The sequence below is a fragment of the Procambarus clarkii genome, chromosome 70 (assembly GCF_040958095.1).
Source record: "Procambarus clarkii isolate CNS0578487 chromosome 70, FALCON_Pclarkii_2.0, whole genome shotgun sequence".
Classification (NCBI taxonomy): Eukaryota; Metazoa; Arthropoda; class Malacostraca; order Decapoda; family Cambaridae; genus Procambarus; species Procambarus clarkii.
This window is the reverse complement of record NC_091219.1, coordinates 28,964,599-28,987,590: the sequence shown is the minus strand read 5'-3', so window position 1 is coordinate 28,987,590 and position 22,992 is coordinate 28,964,599. Positions and strand designations below refer to the sequence as shown.

Below are 22,992 nucleotides of genomic sequence, written 5' to 3'. Positions count from 1 at the left end.
AACTATTTATAGCTTAGTTGCTTTCATGTAACTCGCAATCGTACATTCTTAACTTTAATAGCCCAAATTAACACATCTTGCTTTTAAATTAGCCTAAAAAGTAGCAAGTAGCGAAATTAAAAATTTGGGAGCGCGGGGCTCTCAAGAGTAGCCCAATTCGCTATTTGTAGCCTAATGCCAAAGTTTACCAGGTGGCGATCATGTGTGTCTTCACCCGTTTTCTTGATATTATCACATTTTAGTTATAACAAATATTATCCCACTCCGCTACCGGGTTGCAACCAAAAATAATAATAATAATAGCAATAATTTTGTATTTAGGAAATATACAGAACGTAATTCAGTGGTAAATTGTTAGAGAAAATGCATATTTAATATAGCCACTATATATATATATATATATATATATATATATATATATATATATATATATATATATATATATATATATATATATATATATATATATATATATATATATATATATATATATATATATTATATATATATATATATATATATATATATATATATATATATATATATATATATATATATATATATATATATATATATTGGTAGCAGTCTTTCTTGTAAACATGTTGTTGAATATGACCGAAAAGGTAATATTAATGATTCTAAAATGAATCTTCTCAATATTTCTTACGTTTTTCTTCACGGTCGGGGTAATTGAAAAATTAACTCTCCAAAGTTCATTTCCTCATTTTATATTTATGGTCTGACGCCTAAAAGCGTTTCACAAGGACTTCTCACATTTTCAAAGACAGGTTTACACATTTCATGCTTATATTCGTTTTGGGTGAGGTGATGTGACACAAATGTTTTTGGGTGAGGTGACACAAATCAATAGGTATGAATTGCGTATGAGAACATAAGAATGAAAGTAACTACAGAAGGCCTATTGGCCCATATTTTCTCTTGCTGATTCTATGTTGGTTCGGGGTCTTGAAGTGGGTAGAATATAGTTATGTGTTAATTGGCTGTTGATTGCTGGTGTTGACTTTTTGATGTGTAGTGCCTGACTGATGTCGAGTCTCCTGCTATCGCTGTACCTATCGATGATTTCTGTGTTGCTTGTTAAGATTTCTCTGGTGATGGTCTGGTTAAGAGAGGAGATTATATGTTCCTTGATGGAGCCCTGTTGTTTGTGCATTGTTAATCGCCTAGAAAGAGACGTTGTTGTCTTGTCTATATACTAAGATCTTTGGGGCTGACAGTCCCCAAGTGGGCATGTGAAGGCAGAGTCGACGTTGGTTTCTTTCAAGGCGTTCTGTTTGGTGTCTGGAGAGTTTTGCATGAGTAGGTTGGCCGTTTTCTTGTTTTTGTAGTAAATTGTCAATTGTATCTTCTGATTTTTGTCTTTAGGGATAACGTTCCTATTAATAATATCTTTCAGGACACTTTCCTCCATTTTATGAGCCGTCGAAAAGAAGTTCCTGTAAAACAGTCTAATAGGAGGGTACAAGTGTTGTGTTGGTTGACTCTTCAGAGGTTGCATGGCGTTTCTCCTTCCTTCTTATGACGTCTTCAACATAATCGTTAGAGAAGCCATTTATTTCTGGCTTTATAAGCCACTGTTATTTATTTATATACAGGAAGGTACACTGGGTTTATGAGAGTACATAGCATTGATGTTTTTACATTCTTGTAAAGCCACTATCACGCATAGCGTTACGGGCAGAAACGCTAGAAACATTAATTAATCAAACGACGGGAGAACACTGTATGTGGTGGCCAGGATTCATCAAACACCAGTATCCACTTACGAAACCTGTACATCTTTCCTCAATCAAGGCAGTTTAGTTTTCATTTATTAAACAGTTAATGAGCTATTAAGCGCTAACAGGTTTTCTTTAATAATAATTAAATATTGAATTAATAATAACTTTGAGTCAAGAGCGATATTGCAGCGTTTCGCAACTTGCAAAACTGTGGGTCATTAAGAAAGGATTACACTGGGTATGGCAGGACAGGGCGTGGGGGCCTGTGTTCGTTTTGTTAATTTATATTAATTTTATTATCTATGTAGATGTTCCAAGACATATAATTTAGTTATACTATTAGCACCTCGTTTTCTCTCACTAATCTCTTTAAGGCAGACTATAGTTATTCACGTTAATTCAGTGTTTACCTGAGAGCGACTACTAATATTGGCTTCGACGAGGAGAACAAGAAGCCGGCGGCTTGTCGAAGATCCCCCCCTCATTTACCTTGATGATCTTTTTCAGCTGTACTTTAAAAGTTAACAGAGTTTTGGCATTTACGGCTTCGGCGGGATTAAAAGGGATGTACCGGCGGGATTAAAAGGGATGTACAAGAATGTAACAACTCTTGTATATATCTCAAATATCTCATAATCTCAACACCTGACCATTTCAAAATCCTATTTAGATCGTCTTGAAGTAATAATGTTTTTTTTCCGTATTCATTTCACTCCTGATTTTTATATAATCGGCAAATTTGCAAATATTGCTGCTCAAACCTGAATCTAAATCATTTATATATATATTATGAATAACAGGTCCAAGGGCAGAGCCTTCAGGCACTCCACTTACAACATTTTCCTAGTCTGACTTAACCTATCTATCATATATCTAAATATGGTAGACAACGGCTCGCAAAGTTGTTGTTGTTATAGATTCAGCTACTCGGAACAAGTTCCAAGTTACTTGGCACAGGAGCGGGGCAAGTAGCACGGGCTATGGCGAGCCCGTAGTGGAAAGGAAAGAAAGACCTGGCACAGGAGCGGTGCTGCTCGGCTTGCAAAGCTCCTCTTTGCATTCTTTAAGCATCCTTGCAAGCACTTTGTCCGGCCCTGGGGATTTGTTTGGCTTGAGCTTCACTATTTGTTTAATACCTCCTCTCTGGTAACTGCTAAACTAGTCAACCTGTCCTCTTCCCCACCAACATAGACTTGCATGGTGTAGGGCAGCGTCGGGGATTCTGCGGTCGGTACACAGATCTTGGAATACCTCAGAAAGTTGACAAGAGGATTGAAACTCTAGAAAAATTAGCTATGGCAAACAGATCGGGTGTATTGGGGAGTGTAGTGGGGAGTGCAGTGGGGTGTGAAGTGGGGAATAAAGTGGGGAGTATAGTGGGGAGTAAAGTGGGGAATGAAGTGGGGAAAGAAACGGAGGGGGAAGAAAATGAAAAAGAGGATGGCGTACCACAGATGGAAAAGTCTCAGGAAAATGAACTATCCACTAATGATGGCAGTGTTCAACCCCGTGTTGTGGAAAATGTTGACGGAGAAGCTGAGGAAAAATGGTTTACCAAAATAGAATTGGAAAGACATGCAGACGATGAGTCACAATAACGTGGCTGAAAAATATTGACCAAACCACACACTAGAATTTGAAGAGACGACGACGTTTCGGTCCGTCCTGGACCATGATCAAGTCGATTATCTTGATAATGTAAATCGATTGACAATCGACTTGATAATGATCCAGGACGGATCGAAACGTCGTCGTCCCTTCAAATTCTTTTGTTTGGTTTGGTCAACATTTTGGGACGACATTGTTAGGAATAGTTACCTTTGTTGGGACTAGATGGTGTACAAGTGCTGAGCAAGAGGAAATTTAAAAAAGTTGGGAATCTTTGACTAAGGCGATATTGCTTCTCAATGACTTAAAATGTGGAGGATGTGGACAAGGCGATGAATTATTGAACAAGAATTATCGAATTCGAACTTGTTCGAATAATCGAACAAGGCGATTAAATCAATGAATTGGCCAACAGCAGCAAAGTTAAGAGTCGGGAACACAGAGGGAAAAATGACTACATCTACTTAGCATTCCTCCCATGTTGGTGCTAAGTGTTTCTTTAGCAATGAAATACATTCTTGAAAGACATCATGCTTTGTACCATTAGAACATTATGCTTTCACATCCATTATTAATTTCTTCACACCTTGAGAGGATTAATTCCTTAGTCCCCTCGCCTCTCATTTGTCTAATCGCTGAAGCTTCTTTTATCTCTTAAATTCTATCCCCCAATACTCTGTAAGTTCAATCATTACCTCAGTAACAGTATTTCTTGAGCCGTGAGAATAATCTTGGCATTATTCTCAAGGTTTAGTCTGCCTTTACCACCACAAGACATGACAGGAGACAGGGACAATTAACATTTAATTGCCGGGAAAGGGGGGCGTCAGACGGCCGCCCCCCCCCCCCTGATAGATTAAGCACTTGCCCAAAACTATGTGGCTTTACAATAATTGTAAGAACACCACTGTTATGTACTCTGACAAATCCAATGTACCTTCTTGTATATAACACAAACAAATAGATAGTAATTTCTTCGGAAGAACAATATTGGATGAGAAGGGAGGATAGTAATTTACAGGATCCCCAGGATCCTCATGAAATGAATTGTTTGTGTATTTGCTATTTGTATCCATAGGCTAAAGCTGTTAGCTCTTGGATTCCGCCTTTCTAACCCTCTGCTGTCTAATGTACTGACTCCAGACCTAATTTTCTCTCTTATCTAGTATTACACACACACATTCCCAGGATAAAGATTCAAGAGAATCTAATTCCTTTCACATCACTAATCTGATGTCTTTCTGCTCACTTAGAAAGTCCTCTGTCATATATGGTGCAATAAACCCATCTGGCCTTGTTGCTTTATATTGATAATAACTTTAGTCTCCACAAACATGTGTGCTTGGGTAACATTTAAGAGACATTCTTAATGGTTCAACTATAGACGAATGTGATAGAAATGCTACTGGATTTTTGTGGTCTCAATTCTTACCTGATCTGAAATGTTAATTAAAATGTTTTACTGGTTACTGGTACAGTAGTAGTTCTGCTTAGAGCTAGCTATACGCTACTAATTTCAATTGAATACTTTAATTCTAAAACATATTTTCATGTACTCAAAAGATCTTGAATTTATCCAGCAAGGAGTGAATGTAAATCTACAAGGAATGAGTATGGGGTGCAAAATAAATTACTAATCACAGGATATGACACTATGATATGCGTGCTCTACTTTGGGGTAAATAAAATACATGATTATTTTTCAGAATATATACTTTAATGACAAATATTTGAAAATATATTTAAAGTTGAAATATTTATCTTTAAAAAAGATAAAACCTCCTTGCATTACACAAGTATTGATGAAATATGACATATTTACCGACTATAATGATGGCATTGAATGTAGTGTTCATGTGTCCGGATACCGGCGATTATGTAGTATTATTTATTTAAAAATATAATGCCTTTCACATAAATTATATATATTACTTGAAATGTAGCTACAGTAATGTCTACATCTCTGCCTTTCTTCTGACATATAAATCTTGAAGGTTAATTAGCATATATATGCATGTTAATTAGACAATTGATTTGCTGGTGTGTAGCTCTCCACACACCCAGAGCGGGTCCATGTATTTACCCAAAGCTATATCCATAGTTATCTAGTGCTACTCCGGCCTTCTAGCATTACACAAGTAATGAAGATATATGACATATTTACCCCCTATAATGATGTTATTGAATGTATATCACACTACACACACACCTAGAGCGAGTCCATGTATAGCGAACGCATACCAGCGAATAATCATCAGCATCTATATAACAAAACTATTGTCCCATGGAGTTAATTTCACTTCCAGACACCTATTTTTCAATACAATTTCAATATTTTCTGGCTATTTATGCTAAATATTATTGTAACTATGCATTATTGTAGTTTATACCATTATTTCAATTTGTGACGACGTGTGTACAAGAGGCTGATATGCCAGCAAACGCTCTCCAGGCAAGAATCTGTCTTGGATAAGTCGCTCCACAACATTGACGCTTGGATCGTAGACTTGATTTGGCGTCACCTGCTCTTTATTTTCGTCTAATTTCTTTATAAAAAGATACTTTTTCAGATTAAAATTGTTTTTTCATGTTGTATGTTCAGCACCAACATTGTAATAAGTAAATATATCATATTTATTCATTACTAACGTATTGCCAGGAAGTTTTCTGAAGCGTGTGTAGCATGTGCTAGTTTTTGGTAATTAGACGGACCGCTGCGAGCTCATGCTGTGTGCGTCAGCCTTGGTGGCTGGCTCAATACTGAAGTACTCACACCCAAGAATGTTGGCCTGGATTTTTTTTCTAGGTGGCATCTGGCAACTATCAGTTGTGGCTGCACTATACCTGCCCCTATCCCAAGCGGGGCATTTAAGTTATAGCGCTAGACACGAAATCTTATATACTGTACATGACATGAGCGGTTTCGATTTTGTCACCGAAATCATATATATATGATTTGCACGGTTTAAGGGTTAAGTGATAAATTCCAGGTACTTTGGTACAGAAAAATTGATGTTAAATGAAATACAGGGTATAAGACAATCAGATCAACTCATAGGAGGAAAGCAACATGTACAGGATCTGGGATTGGTGATGCCTGGCAACCTGACATTTAGTGAATATAATCAAGCAAATATTGCATCAGCTAGAAAATTGATGGGATGGATAATAAAAACCTTCAAATCCAGGAATCCCATCCTAATGCTCATACTATTCAAATCACTGTTTTGTTCCATCTTGAGTACTACTCAATACTTGCTTCCCTTACAGAGGAGTCCATCAAGTAACAGTCCATTAGACCAAACTATCACAAGTTGAGCCTTAGCCCCATCCTGGACATTGGGAGTAGAATGCCCTCCTAGAACAAACCCAGTACAGTACAAGGTACAGTACAAGCTCTTGTACCTGGATTGGGTTTAAAGGAGTAGACTAGAGGACCTAGTATCCCACCACACAAACCGAAGGGCGAAGGAGGTGTAAGCACGAATCAACCAATGATTCCACTATAGATCCCCACCAAGTATGGAGCACAAATATGGCAGACTAAACCCCAGGGAGAATGCATGCAGGTCCCCATTTACATTTTGATAATATGCCAAGGACCAACAGGGTTGCCAACTTCTCAATACCCGTTTAACCTTGACACTACAATCAGCCAGGTTCATTTGAGCAAGTCTCTAATGTATACCCCTTTCCTGCATCAGATAAAATTTATGCCCACAGGAGCTATAGCACCTTGGCAGACAAAGGGGAAGAGATTGTGTGTGTGTCCGTGCACGAAATACGATCGGCCTGACAAGAGCAGAAAATTTTCAAAAGCCACTATTGCCATGTGGATCACATATGTGTAGTATGCTAGCCTCCTCCCTTCACCACACATCATGACTGCTCATGAGAGGGTTGAGTGCCATGTAAGTACAGTGGAGGAAAATGATCAAGGAAAATAATATACAGTAGTTTTATTGTAAAATTTCACACACATATATACAGCTTATAAGTATAACCTCAACAGCACCTTCACTGAAAATTTGGACACTTTGGTCTATTATATACTGTATATAAATGGTCAACAAGCACACAAGTGCACACACACACACACACACACACACACACACACACACACACACACACACACACACCATTAATGTCAATCTTTAAATTAGGTATTCACCTAATTTAGGTATCTGTATGGAGCTATACCCTACTTCCTAAAGCAGGAAAGTTGCAAATGCTGTGTTAAATATAATCAAGTAACTCTTGGGCTCTCAAAACATTAAGGAAAATGATAAATTCACTCATTCCCACACACCGCTCGTCCATATCACAGGCACACGTTTTCCCTCTCGCTTACACACACACACATTCATTCATCCCTCCCACATAAGAGACTGGTACATTCCCAGTCACTCCAGAGAAATACATTCCCACACACATTTCCCACAGTTTTCAGAGGAATTGACAGGGTGAACAAAAACTATTTAGCATGGGTGGAACACTAACAAGGGGGGGAGGGTACACAGGTGGAAACTTAGTACCAAAACTTACCCAAATGAGCCACAAAGACTTTAGAAAGAATTTCAGTGTCAAGGTAGTTAACAGATCGAATGCATTAGGCAGTGATGCGCTGGAGGCTGACTCCATACACAGTTTCAAATGTAGTTATGAGAGATCCCAGTAGGCTTGGGAATCTGGACACCATGTGTTTAACAGTTAAGAGGCAGGACCAAAGAGCCGAAACAAGTATAACCCCTGCAAGCACAACTAGACAAGTACACTCCACAAAAACATGGTGGAAAGCATCGACTTAAATGAAGTTGTACCACAACAACCCAATAACAGCCACTTGTTTACTTAGTGGGCAAGCTTAGTAAATTCAAAGAGCAATCTTATTCCACCTCTATTGGAAGCTTCAGTAAATGAGATGTTAACTCCAAATAGTTATCAAAACCAGCTGTCAAGTCCAGCAGGGAGTGCTAAATGGAAGGTACCTAAGTCGGGTAGATACTGTATATACGGTATATTACAAACATATCCCTTTCTGAACAAATCAACAAGGGCCGTGACGAGGATTCGAACCTGTGTCTGGGAGCATCCCAGACGCTGCCTTAATTGACTGAGCTACGACATGGTCAAGAGTTGAAACCGAAGTTCTGCTGAACTTGCTGGACCCTGCAGTGTATGGCAATACACAAACATCAAGAGGGTAACATTGTCAACATGTGCATGGCTGGCTAATGTTTGTGTAGCCTTCAAAAACCTGATCAGGAACCATTCAGGCTGTTTAACACTGTACCTTTGTGTTATCAATCGCAGGACGAGTATGGGGTACAAACTACCTCTCAATAAAGAAGAGTGACGTGCTCTTGAGTATAGTACTATGGCAGCAAGATATGGAGAGGGGTCTCGGAAGGAGTTCTACTACCCGAGCCCGGCATGAAACTAGGCTCTACTTGTGATAACTTGGTCCAACAGGCTGTTGCTTGCAGCTGCCCATAGGTCCATATATCCACTACAGCCCAGTTGGTCCAGTACTTCTTTCAACAACTTTTCAAATTTGTTCTTAAAGTAGTCCACCTTTGTTCCAGCACAGTACCATACAGATTCATGGAGTTTTGTCAAGTCCAATGGATTCATGTGATAAATATTATGGTAAAGTAAAATTTTTGACAGTAGTGAATGCCCCACCATAAGATCTTAGAGACATCACTTTAGAGTTTTTGTGTGCCTCCCACATGCTATTCATACACTAATCTTATGCGACTGTCAATCTAGTCGATACAGCCTCCCACTGTCTACTCTGTACAGCAGCAGCAGAAGTGTAAAGAGCAAAAAGTACCACATTTAGAGCTATATACATCACAGATTTGCTCAAAGCCAATCACAAATTTACCCCTTTCTCAATTTCATCAGGTTGAAAAGCATTGGCTCTTGAGCAAGAAACAAAAAAGCTGTGTAATAGTGAAAAGGTTTAACATTTTAAATAAAAAACTATATACACTGTAAATATCTCTCTCATTCATTCATTATAGTACAGTATTACATGTATTATATAGCATCAAAGAAACAACCACACTGCAGCACAACCCTGAAATCATTCGTAACCAAAATAAAACAATTCATAATTACAGTACAGTATTTTAATTTAATTGCTTAAATTATAAATCTTTGCTAAAATTACACAACTGTGCTCACCCACAGAAGCAGAGATCAAAAAATAAACATTCAAATCATCAGAAACTTCTGAACATGGTCCCAATTTAGTACACACTAAAGTTCATTCAACAGACCTCTGTGCAACAAGAGGCTACAAGCCATCACCAAGCACTAAATGTCTTCAAGAGAACGTTTGATATAAAATTATAAATTACAAACCCTATATAGTACTGCAAGCCAACATGTGTATTAAGTAATGAAGGCTTATTTTAATGAAAAAGAGACAATAAGCCTTGGATTTAATGTGCAAATCTTTTGAGCAAATTAGGTTTACAACTGTTACAATTTTAGGACTACAGAATTTGCCAATATTTTGTATATCCCACTAATTCATCAGAATAATGACCATTTCAATCTAAAAATTAATATTAAGAATTATTCCAATGCTTTTAACAGCATTTATAATTTTAAAGCCTTAACTTGCTTTAGGTTTGGGTGGTTTCAAAAATCCAATTTTTCGTAGATGTCTAACAATAAAAGGAGTGGCGGTAAGTGTTATAGCTATACGTGCTGGAGCAAACACCTTATGCACAGCATATGCCACTACAAATGTGGCAGCCCCTGCTGCTCTCACAGTGTTCAAATCTACGGCACTTACTTCTACACTGTTAGCACTACCAGCTACTTCAGCGGCAACAGCCTCTGCCACGTCTCCCCGTTGAAGACTTTCTGTGGCTGCAACCTCGCCAAGAGCTTCCTCTGGTGCAGTTGCTATGTAGGCTGAAGTTTCACTACCCACAGCAGCAGCAGCTCCCTCGGTCACCCTTCCTATGTTGATGCCTAAACTCTTTATCAACCCCGTCATATCTACTCCACTGAAAATAAAGAAAAAATAAATTAAATAAACAGGTCCAATATTAAGGTCAAGACTAGTACAAACAGCTGCCACCCAGCCTAGCTCCACCGTTAACATGTTCTAACACAATAGATTTTGCACGAAAGGCAGACTAAGTCTATGCTTTGAAGTATGGAGTACAAGGAAAAAAAAAATGGAGAAAATACTGTACATCAAGTATATTAAGAATTTTAATTCATTCTAAATTCTGCTGTTGTAGCCTGTCAGAAAATATTACACACAATCTTGTACACAATGTATTTTATATAGCACTAAGCAGCAGTGTGCCAGTGGAACCACACTGAACCAACAACTCGGCTAACAGACTATTTTAAAGTAGATGGTGAACAAGTGGTTTTACTGATGCTATACATGGAATCTTTTTTTTTTACCAATATCTTTACAAACTGAAATAAAATCAAATTCTTTAGCTTCACTTCATAACATTACACTAAAATTCAACCAATGTGTGTGTGTCACCCATAAGGATTCCTTTTACACAATGCCACATGTCATCAGAATGTATCAGGAAGAGCTCAAAAGTAGTACAGTACTGTACTCTGAGAAGCCTGAAGATAACTGTTCATGGTTGTAACTGAACGCATCAAGCCTGAACAAAGTCTTCTCATTGAGAGAGAGAGAGAGAGAGAGAGAGAGAGAGAGAGAGAGACCTATGAAAACATACTCCCCTATAGTACTGTGAATCAATTTGGCCAAGAAACAACACTAGGATCAGAAAACTGCCCAGGAAGCCATAAGATACAGACACCCAAAATCCTAAGCGAGGAAAAAGACAAGGAAGGGAACCAAGTTGGGACACCAAGGAGGGCCAAGAGAAGAATCTGGAACAGAGAAAACTGAACGTGACACCCATTGGTACATAGTCAATCCAAGATGATGCACAGCACCGTCCTCATGGAATGGGGATACACAGACTGGGGCGCGCACACACTTGCATGCACAAATTTGCAGTTTCGTTCAAATTCCAACAGATCCACACTGAATACTCAAGTCAAATGGTTACTAAAATAAGGTTTCTACCACCAACACAAGCCAAGATTCAAAAGAGGTCATCCAGTAATGCACACGACACGCAACAAATGGGAACAGAGGGGAGGACCAAATTATAAGAGGCCAGAAGAGAACCTATGTCCAGTGCCCAACACCACAATACTAGGGACATAGGAAAAAAAGAAGGGGAGATGGGAAGGAAGGCACCAGCAGAGAGCCAGCCAATGAAAGAAAACACAAAACTTGCAGAAATGCAGGAGAAAAAAAAAAAAAAAAGTAACGAGAGTTTCCAAGATGCACTATAAAGCACCAGAACACAGTAAAATGCCATGAAAGCCTACTGCCCAGGAAGAGCACTACACAGTTCCAAGGTGCTGCTACACATTGCAAAGCAACAGGACATACTACCTGCAGCACAGTCTTGGAGGTTTGTAATGTGCTTCACCCTTTTTGTCAAGCACCGAAATGAAAAACTGTCTGCAAGATAAATCTTGTGCCCTTCACCGAAGAAGATGAGGCCTGGGTGCAAAGGCAATCTCTCACCTAACTTGTCAGGATACATAACAAGAAAGACAACAGTTGCCACCACTCAACCAGGGTACAACATATGGGTACACAGAACAGGTTATGACACCAAGTACTTTGGTTTTTAGGATGTAAACAGTGCCATAAAGTGGTATAGGTTCACCGAGCTAAGCCAACACTAAACAGACTGTTTGGAAAGAATCCTGGTTCCATCACTGCAAGTTTCACACAACTTTATAATGATCCAGGACAGACCGAAACATTGGCACTTCTCCATCTTCCGAAAAGATAGAGAAGGGTCATCATGCAATAGTGTATGCTGGGACACCCTGACCTTTCTAACAACCCTAGCAAGCTTAAACAAGTTTTATCAAAAAGACCTATCCTAAAAGGCAGCCACGATCACCATCTTTAGGAACAATGACTAATAAAATTAATTTTGTAGGCAATCATTATTTGATCTAATTACAGTATAATTTATAAAACATCTAATAAGAGCATAATTCTTATAGTGTACAGTACTGAATAAAAATGATTCAGAATGAAGCAAATGTAATCGAGAAGCTACATGCTATAAGAGTACCAATAAACATGCATATCTCACCTAGATACCAGCAAGTAGCATATTCCCAGAGAGGCTAATGAAATTGCGACATGAAACACAATAACTGTCGCTCCATATTCTTTTACAGCACGCTGTAATTTCTGTTTCGATGTCAGCTGAACATTGGGACTGTCTTTGGTCTTGATATCATTCAACAGACTGTCTTTGTTGCTGACCACTTCACACTTATGAAAATGTCTGTCATGCCTCAGTGAACCTGTACCCCACACAAGTCTGTGACATGCTGCACTCTTATTAGATATGACGCACACATTGTTAGCACACGAAGAAAACCGTCGACTGTTTAAATAGTCTATTCTACTGTTGCCACACACAGTCTCCAGACCTCTATAATCAAGTCCACTCAGTTTTAACAGAGCAACACGCTTCACGAGGGATCCGAGTCCCAAACTGCCAAAGGTTATGAGGGCAGTACCTGGTTTTTTCTTCAAGATGATGGTAGAGTGGTGGTGGTCGTGGAGGTCACCAGAGACATACTTGTCATCCTGGGCCCACTGACCACCAGGCATGTTTAGATGAACTGGGGCCTTCCCTGAAATTCCATAAGGCTTGGGGACATTTGTTTGCATCACCTGAAAAGATAAAAAAAAATTTAATTAAACCAGAATGAAAATACAGTTTTCTCTATGCAGGCGATGAGTCACAATAACGTGGATAAAGTATGTTGACCAGACCACACAATAGAAGGTGAAGGGACGACGACGTTTCGGTCCATCCTGGACCATTCTCAAGTCTATTGTGATGAGGGAAGGTGGTGAAGGAAACGTTTTAACAAACATGACCTAACGTAAGCATACCCTTCCATTTATCTTTCTCTTTCCTTTTTCTGTCCCATGTTTTCTCTTACGATCCCTTTCTCATTCCTATTCCTATCCCCTTTATTACACATTACCTTTCTTTTTCTTCCTCTAAGATTTTCTTCTCGCCTCTCTCTCGCCTATTTATTGCCATTCCCTCCTTCCCTCATCACAATCGCTTTGAGAATGGTCCGGGACGGACCGAAACGTCGTCATCCCTTCACTTTCTATTATGTTGTTTGGTCAACAAGTATTTCATGCTTCATTCAAGTGGGGAATGGATGCAAAGTAGTGGTTGGAAAGTGGGGGTGTGCAAGGCTTAAATGGCAATGTGGATGTCTTGGTGGGTGTGTTCAGAGACAAGTTTGTTCCTCTCAAATGCCTTTTGTGGGCATCGAGTCATACATGGAGGTGAAGGGAAGGTGATAAACTGAAGTGATTTGATTATGTGAAGAAAGAAGTGTATGAAGTGAAATATGCACGAGAAGCTAGAGAAATTTTTGTGGGTCAAGATCAATATGCAATGCTGTGCAAAATTTGTGCAAGTGGGAGGTATTCCAACCAGAACCAGTGTGAAACAAGTGTCTATATTTAAGTTAAGAGATGGTAAAAGACAAATAATAATTAGGTAAAATATTAAATAATGTAAGGGAAAATCACCATTTAACATTATTGGGAACAGAAACCCGTTTGACTTGTGTAAAAGTCCATATAACCCTACTAACATATCCCAGAATGCAACCTCCAACACTAATTCCCAAAATGAGCCCAAACACCACACTGCCAAGGAATCGAACCCAGGACCAATTTTGCAGGCTAACTGCATTTTATTTTTTTGTGACACATTTCTGGATTCATCATATGCACATTTTTAGGTTAAGTATCACTATACTTAACCATTTATACTTAATGTTTCACTCAAGTATAAATAATTACCCTTGGGCATTTCATATCACCAGTATGAAAACCTTAGTTTAATTGTATTTTTTATTTTCCTGAGCTTACATTTTGCCACTCAGAATATCTGTTACACTATGCTCTCAAAGGTCACAAGAATTGTGTAGCAAGCCATATGCAGTTCACCTGCTCATCATTCCATTACACCATATAGATAATGGATACCCACTATGTAGTTTTTATAACCTAAATTAGCATGGCTCATTAGCTAAACTAAAGTACAATAAATGTACATGAACATTTATGAATATTAAATTAAAAAAAATGTTAAACCAGTACCACCCAAATCTTTTGACTCGTCTGCATCCAAATAGGTCTTTTCCCAAAGGCATTTGCATATGCCTGGTTGTGGTGTACCAAAGTAATACAAGGATATTCACATTTAAGGAAATGAGGAGTGGTGCCCAATTTACCATGTAGTATTCATCCTTTAAATATTTTTGAATTTTAAATAACTTATTAAAAAACAAAAAAAAGCTTCACAGAGATGCCTTACTGCATCATTATGTTGTGTATAACTTTCTTAACTTTCCCAAAAATAAACTTTCAAACAAGGACTTAAAATATAAATACTTACTACATGGTTCAGTTCTATGTGGTGTCTAAGGAATGATTATTATATACAATAAGGATCTTATTTTAGCTATAAATCAAACTCACCGAAGACAAAGAAACTGTGATGCGGGCATCATAAACATCAACGTGAGAGTCAACAGGTAGTGTTCCACGGTTGTAGGCACTCTGTGACCCTTGGTTGCCCATGAACCCTGAGCTAAACAAGCTGCCCACTTGGTTCAACTGTGAAGAAACATCTCTGTTGCGACGAGGAGAGAAACGTGCCTGCAAAAGAGAAAGAAAATTACCAAATACCTGTACTTTTATTCAATTACAGCACAGCACAGTTCCTATGTTATTCATAAACCTATTTTTCCCCCTCTCCTACAATTTATTGTTGAATAATAAAATTATCAGAAAGCATATACCTTTCCATATGGGAAAATTACCCTTGAACCTAGGGCTTTGACCTGCCTGGGCACAAAAATTGCAGTAGGCATTTTCTGTCCTCGTTAAATGCAAAGGAAATAAGTTTAAAACCATGAGAATGGAAGGTTAAAAGTTAAGAGAGAAAAATGTTCAATGTGCAAGGTTCATATGAGAATAAAAAGTGGAAGTATAAAAGCAGGAGTAAGAGAATTAGAGGAGTAAGGAGAGAGTTGGCTTTCTAATGAAAAAGTAACCTGAAGAATTAAATGGCAACTAATACTGTAGTTGTCAAACTAATACAAGCTTCATGGGCTTTGTAGGTATGTGAATGAAATTTTAGTGATTGGTCATTAGGTTTGCTCAAGTGAAAAACAAAGACTTTATGATACTTTGGAATGCTAGGCTTGCATTATACCAAAACGTTACAATAATTATTACTACTTTTGACATTTACTCTAGTTAAGTGGGACTAGGCCTCAAGTGACATGATTGGTATACAAATAAACAATGACTGTTGTACAGTAATTAAATGTTATATATTACAAATCAAATTTTCAGGCATTAGGAAAAGCACATCAAGAACGGGGACATACAGGAGGTACTAAATTACAGACCAGTGTCAATAACAAGTAAATATAAAGTGCTGGAGACTAATCAAGAAGAGAATAGTGAGCACCTGGAAAGACTAAACTTTTAGTAACAAAATGTCAGCATGGACTGAGGAGGAGGAAGTCATGCCTAGCAAACCTGATTGAATTTGAAATCTACCCAGGAAAGATGTAATCTGGGTAGAATGCATTTTCCTAAACTGTCAAAAGCATTTGATGTTGTTCCACACAAAAGACTGGTGTAAAAGATGGAAATGTCAGCTGGGGTAATTGGGAAGGTACTAAACAAAGTAAGGGAGTACCTGAAGGACAGAAGGCAAAAATGTCAAGAGGCAAGGTCTCAAGCAGGAGGAATATAATAAGTAGGATCCCCCAAGGCTTGGTCCTGGGACCACTACTCTCCTTAACTTGTATTAATGAGCTACCCAAGAGTGTGTGTGCTCATACATGCTGCCATTTGCAGATTCTGTAAAGCTAATGAGGAATTTAAAAATAGAGAACTGCAAAATGTTGCAGGACCTTTACAAACTCCATGAGTGGGAAAACATACTGGTAGTTGATGGAGTTCAACCCACTAAGTGTAAGGTAATGAGGATGGGGAAAAGGAGAAAGACCAGAAGATGTTTATAACCATAAATGGGAAGTAACTACAGGAATTGGAGTAAGATTTGATAGAGGATATAATTTGAGTCCAACAATATCACCAGAGGCACACAAAGGTAGGGTGGCTTTGGTAGCATATGGGATGCTGGTGAACACTAGTAAGTAGCTTAGAAACCTAAATCAGGACTATTTCAAAGCAATCTACACAGCTTTTGCTGCTGGAATATGCAGCATTGGCCTGAAATGCACACCTTGTCAAATAAAACTAAAATTTAAAAAGTGCCAAGGTTTGCAAAAGATTAGTTCCAGAGCCAAGATGCTTAAGCTAGAATATGTTGAAGGAGCTTTACCTCATAACCCAGGACAAAAGAAACAGAGGAGATATGATCACAACATACAAGATACTGAAGGGAATAAACAAGGTGAACAATGATAGCCTCTTTAAATTGAGAAAAAATAGGACAAGGTAATTATGTAATTATCAGGAGAAAGTAGCAAGCCTTTCTAACTATACATTAGAGGACAAGTTTAAGCTGGTAAACAAAAAAAACAAAAATAAAAAGTGCATGGAAATACTCATACAGGTTGTCAACAAGTGAAATGCACAGAGAGAAGATGAAGTGGAAGCCACCTCCATCCACAACTTTAACAGCAGATTCGACAAAGAATGCGATTGTCAGAATAGTTCAACTATAATGCAACAGGTACAGCACAAGAAGGCTAGTAGGCAGGGCATCCCCTTTGTAGTCAGAGCCAAGCACTGATAGGCAAGCACAAATGTACTTTATGTTGTGAAGTGATACACGGGTATAAAAAGGCCAATAGGGTGTGTTCCTGTGCAAAGATGCCTTTTAAATTACATACAGAACAACTCCAATTAGCAAGTCAATCTGTACCGTCAAATGTTCAATGTGAAAATTGGGTGGTTACCGGGCATATTTTTATATATTCTCGATTCAATAAACTTTAATTCAAATTTCTTTCATTTAGAAATGTGCATTTTGTAGAAGAAATTCAGTAGGTGGATTATTTTATAAAGTTCTCAATAATATTATAAAATCATACATGGCTGAAAGAAACTAGCCAATCTTTTATACTATTAACTATTGTAATCCTTTTTATAGGGTAGTCTTTATAAATACAGTACTTCTCACATCTGTCGAGTTAATTGAATGACACCCTTAAATTCTCCCATGTCTTCAACGTACTGTACCTTTTCCGACGCCTGAAGCTCCTCTACGTTTGCTGGCATGGGTATGTGTGATGGTTGAAAACTGGTCATTCCACTCGCTGCCTGATGCATCTTTTGCTGTGGTGGTTGCTGCTGTTGCTGCTGCTGTTGTTCTGGTAAAGGAAATCTTCAGTGTTACATCCCACTAGATGTATAGACACTCATTCTTTGCACAAACATTTTTATATGATGGGTATATGTTAGAAAATATAATGGATTGTCGTGGTCCCCTTAAAGCCATACTCGTTCAATTTTTGGCCAGACCCATTAAAGCTTAACACGACTAATAAATGCTGCACACATCTAGAGCCTGGCCCCAGGCCTGGCTCGGGGAGTAGAAGAATTCCCGAAACCCTATCCAGGAACTTCTGCTAGAGCATGCTAGCAGAAGTTCCTCAAACCTTTCACTCTATTAAAGGTCTCTGCCCTTTTTTTTTTTCCATAAACCTTTCCACTGTTCCCTTCTAAGCAACTGTCGTCTGCCTACTGTATGATCCTTTACCATATTTCACCCTTATTTACCATTGGTAAATGATCCTAAGGTATTTTACCATGTTCTTACCACCACGGTGTATTGCACTTCACTTGCTCCACAATTCATCCCCCCCCCCACACCATGTTATACCATTTCACTACCATAACCATGCCACATGGTTATGGTAGACCAGCCAATTCTCAAAATCATAATTACCATAGCTTGTAGTCTTTAGCACTACCCCTATCCATAAGAAAGGATAAATTCCATTTGTCACAACTGGGAGTAGAATATTACCCCACAACATTCCTACTTTCATTATATTCTTCACCTTTCATACCACTCTTCTATTCATTATACTCTTATTGTACCTACCATACAGTACTATTTTCCAAATTGCCCCATAGAATTTGAATCTTGCTACTGTACCTCTCCTAGTATGTCATCCTATATTTTTATCCTACAGTTCAAATAGCTTCTCGGCCAAACACATCCCCAGACTTCACAGTTGAACAGCAAAAGAACAAAGAACCGAGACAAACTAAAGGAGTTACACACAGGCCAGTACTGTACCGACAAAGTTAAAAACAAGGATTGGGCAGGTGATCATGACAGTGGATGGAGGAGAGGATTCACCCAGTCAGGCAGACCTAACCCTATAGATTTGTCGACAAGCAGGCACAATAACTATAGTATGTATGGAATAATAGTATGCAGGAACAATCTTACATGCCCCTAGGAACAATGTCAGGTGTTTAAACTGCTTCTACACAAATACCAGAAGCCTAGTAAATAAATTACACATTGTGTGCATACAGAGGCCGAGAATCCTGACTCTTTTAGGAAGTATTATCATAAACATATTAATGTATTTGTCACCAAGTTAGTGAGGATTACCGTTTTGTTAGAATACAATAGGTTGGCGAAATTGCATAGGAGTGCCTCTCCAAGTTAGTAAGGGGGAGTGACTCCACCAGTGGAGTGGTTAGTTTTGAGAGACAGGATGTGTCAGCTAGTCAAGTAGATTATTTTGCTGGGTGTTATAAATGTGACAATTTTAGATCTGGTATACAGTGATTAATTTTATTACAATTTATGTTATCAGTGATCAAGTGCTGGTTCAAGTTTTCTTTATTATGTTATTTGCTTGTCCATTTCATGCAGTATATTGACGGGCCACCTCTTTAATGAACAAGTGTTCAATTCATCTTACTGCTAGCAGTTGGGGGAAATAGGCCAGCAAGAAGTTTAGAAGCTGTTATCAGGTCCACAAGGATTACAGAATGTGAATGTTAACCATTTTACAGCAAGGGTAGACCTTGAAGTCTTCCAGGGATGAACATGATGATTAAAATACTTGGAGACATGATGATTAAAATACTGAACAATTTGAAGGATGTTGATCTGCAAATTTTTTTTTTCAAAAGGTCAGATGTAACAAGGAACAAGGGTTGCGGTTACAAGCTCAAAAAGCCACACTGCAAGACCGAGAACGGGAGATGCTTTTTCCACCTGCAGGGTTATCAAGGCATGGAACCACCTACCTACCAAAGCCATAAATGCCAAAACTACAAAAATGTTAGCTTTTAAAGTACAACTGGAAAAGATAAAGGCAAAAGGGGCGAGGACCTTGAACAAGCTGCCGGCTTCCTGTCCTTGTCAAGGCCATTAGCTCTCCGGCAAACAGGTAAACACTTCTCTTGCACACATTGAGATCATAATGCTACCGAATAGTTTTAAGACCACAACTTTGAACATTTACTACAGAGATTTTCAGTGACATAATTCATATACAATAATTTGTATTTTTTTTAACATTTAAAACAAAAAAAATCAGGTACATGCTTTCTAATTTTTACAAAGTCGTGCATGTAACTTTTACATTCTACCTTTTATGTGCTTGCAGAAAAATTAATTCTTAACTTATACAATTCAATATCAACAAATGATATTGAAGCCTCACAAAGAGACCTACACGATCTCCATAAATGATCAGAAGACTGGCAAATGCTCTTTAATATAAACAAATGCAAGACCTTGCATGTGGGAATAACAATGATCATCTTGACAACCAAATTAACAACATTACCTTGCAGCAAATTGATAAAACACACCTTGGAATCAGGACCCATCATTCAGTGAAAGTTAAATGATGGATTCAACTATCAATCTTCCCGGCCCTGACTCCGGGAAGTCAACCAAAATAAGTTTAGTTTGTTGAAACGTGTGTACGATCTGACCATTACCTTCACCTTGCTTGCTTCCTCTCAAGGACATTAATATAGTGTACAACCATAGTTCAGACTAAACTATTTAGACTCACTAGAACAATCTGTACCTAAACAATCCACTCTTCTACCACACAGTGTTTATCATACAGAGTAATGTAAAATGACTCTTCATCCGGTCCCCAAGGTTGGTCAGGGTCACCTTCTCTTGTTGTCAGGCTGGTGTTAACCGACCCTTGGATGACCTCATTGTGTCCCCCTTGCACGATATAACGCCAAATGACACACCTATACATACACAACTTACAGAAGGACGAACAGGTAAGTTATAACAGATAACAACACGGTGATATAAGAGGTTCTTACCTGCAGAGAGTGTGTGCTTGTGTCTGGCTCCTGCTGACACCACGCGCCCGGCCCTCACACCTACCACCATCACTGACATCTTCCAACACTCACAACTAAACGTTACTGTAGCAAGAGAGGACTTGTACTGTTGGCTAGTAGAGTGTATTACTGGTGCAGCGTAATCCTTCCCTCGGGGCGGCTCAGTGTGTTGTGGTTGACAAGTGTCTGGTGGCCAGCCTTTTAAACACGCCAGGTTGCCAGAGCCAAGTTGCTGAAAGTAGAGGGCTGACGCTCTAAAAGTAGCGAATTTGTATCATAAGAGTAGCCCAATTTTTTGTTTAGTGATTGATACGGGTTTTAAAGTAATCTATTTTGATATATAGAGTACATTAAAGATTTTAATTGTTTTATTAATATTTTCTCTGCACATATATATATATATACACCCATTATGCTTCACTAAACTGAGAAATAAACTGAAATATATAGTTAATATATTTAACCAATATGATAATAGGATAACTTACCAATATTTACTGTTTGAAGCCTAATGGGTGTGGAGTCCTTCCACGTCTTTACAGTTGAAGATTATCAAGATCTTGATCTGCATCCACAACCTCGTTCTTGTATATTGCAGACATATTTAAGCATTGACATGAGTGATTCAAATGACGAGCAACAAGTTACATTTTCTTCAAGATATGTTTTGATTCTCAAGATTGATGTCAAAAGCTCAAGTCCCATTCGATTTCTCAGTTTAGTTTTCACAGACGTTACTCTTGAAAATAGGGCATTACTGATTTGTAAGCTGTATATTTTCAATGCAAACTCAGCGAGGTCAATCAGTATGGGATCGCCAGCAGCGTTCTTGACAGTTATTGTCTTGGTCTAAAATGACGCTCCAGATGTTGGAATTTGTCCCTCACAAATGTTGGACCAGTCAATGGTTAACAGTAGGCGCCACTGACTTTCAAGTTCACTAAGCTTAGATTGGTCAGCTAATACTTATGGAAGTTCTGAAAATGGTGGCCGTGTGTGGCTAAGGCATATGATAGGTAACAGATTTTTCACCCTTTTTAAAGTTTCAACATTACTTAGAATACGAGAAAGAAGCTATTTGCAAGCTTTCATTGAAAAATTATCGCATCTTTCTTTAATATTTTGAAACTTTTCCTGGGTTATAAAATTGTTTTGTCTGTTAGTGACCCGAAGTGTTGAAAATTCGTAACCAAAGTCAACTTTTTCCAGGGGCAGATACATAGAATTGTAGTCCAAATTAGCATGAAGCTTTGCATGATGAGGATGAACACACAAAGGGATGAGGTAGCTCAAGCTATTCTCACCCCGTTCAGTACATCGTGTTAATACATACATAGACACACAACTGAGTATTCCAAGAGTGAAGTTTTCTAAGACAGTGTGAAGGCTACACTGATCTGCTTCATCTTTTTTATAAAGTCAGTTTATCCTTTCAAATCCAATCATTCAGTTCATCCAATCATTTAGGATTGGTTTGAGACATGTGAAATATAGCTTATTGGAGGGATCAGCGTACATTGAAAATAGTTGCCTTGCAACATATTTATCACAAGAGGAAAAAGCTATTTGGAAATAAGTTGTTAAAGAATCCCTCTAATCTAACAGCCGCTTTACACTACCGCTCCTTGCCAACCATCGTCTTCCTGACAAAGGTATTAACGGGTCCGTCTAATTACCACAAGCTACACAAGCTTCACAAAGCTTCAGAAAGCTTCCTGGCAATACGTTAGTAATGAATAAATATGATATGTTAGGTTAGGCTGACCTAACCTAAACTAACCTAACCTAACCTAAACTAACCTAACCTAACTTAAACAAACCAAACCTAACCAAACCTAACCGACGCTTGGATCATCGACTTTATTTGGCGTCACCAGCTCTTTATTTTCGTCTAATTTCTTAATAAAAATATACTTTTTCAGATTAAAATTACGTTTTCTCGTGTTGTACATTCAGCACCAACATTATAATGAGTAAATATATCATATTTATTCATTACTAACATAAGCTTTGTGAAGCTTGTGGTAATTAGACGGACTGGTATTAACTGTAAGGGATCTTTCCCATCATTTATCAATCTGTAAATTTCTAGATAACCTTCTCCCCTTAATGAAGATCTGTGGAACCAGGTGTAGCTTTTGGGATGAAGTATTAATAACAATT

The 22,992-nt window shown here is 38.2% G+C and overlaps 1 protein-coding gene across 1 annotated transcript; it reads right to left on the bottom strand.

Moving 5' to 3' along the window:
• Positions 1-7,294: 7,294 nt before the first annotated feature.
• LOC123775334 (uncharacterized) lies at positions 7,295-21,056 on the bottom strand. Its single transcript, XM_069311853.1, has 5 exons — positions 20,809-21,056; positions 17,722-17,852; positions 14,974-15,153; positions 12,539-13,131; positions 7,295-10,378 (listed from the first exon to the last, which is right to left on the bottom strand). The coding sequence occupies exons 1-5, from the start codon at positions 20,885-20,887 to the stop codon at positions 9,979-9,981; spliced, it is 1,383 nt and encodes a 460-aa protein (XP_069167954.1). The 5' UTR covers positions 20,888-21,056; the 3' UTR covers positions 7,295-9,978.
• Positions 21,057-22,992: the final 1,936 nt, after the last annotated feature.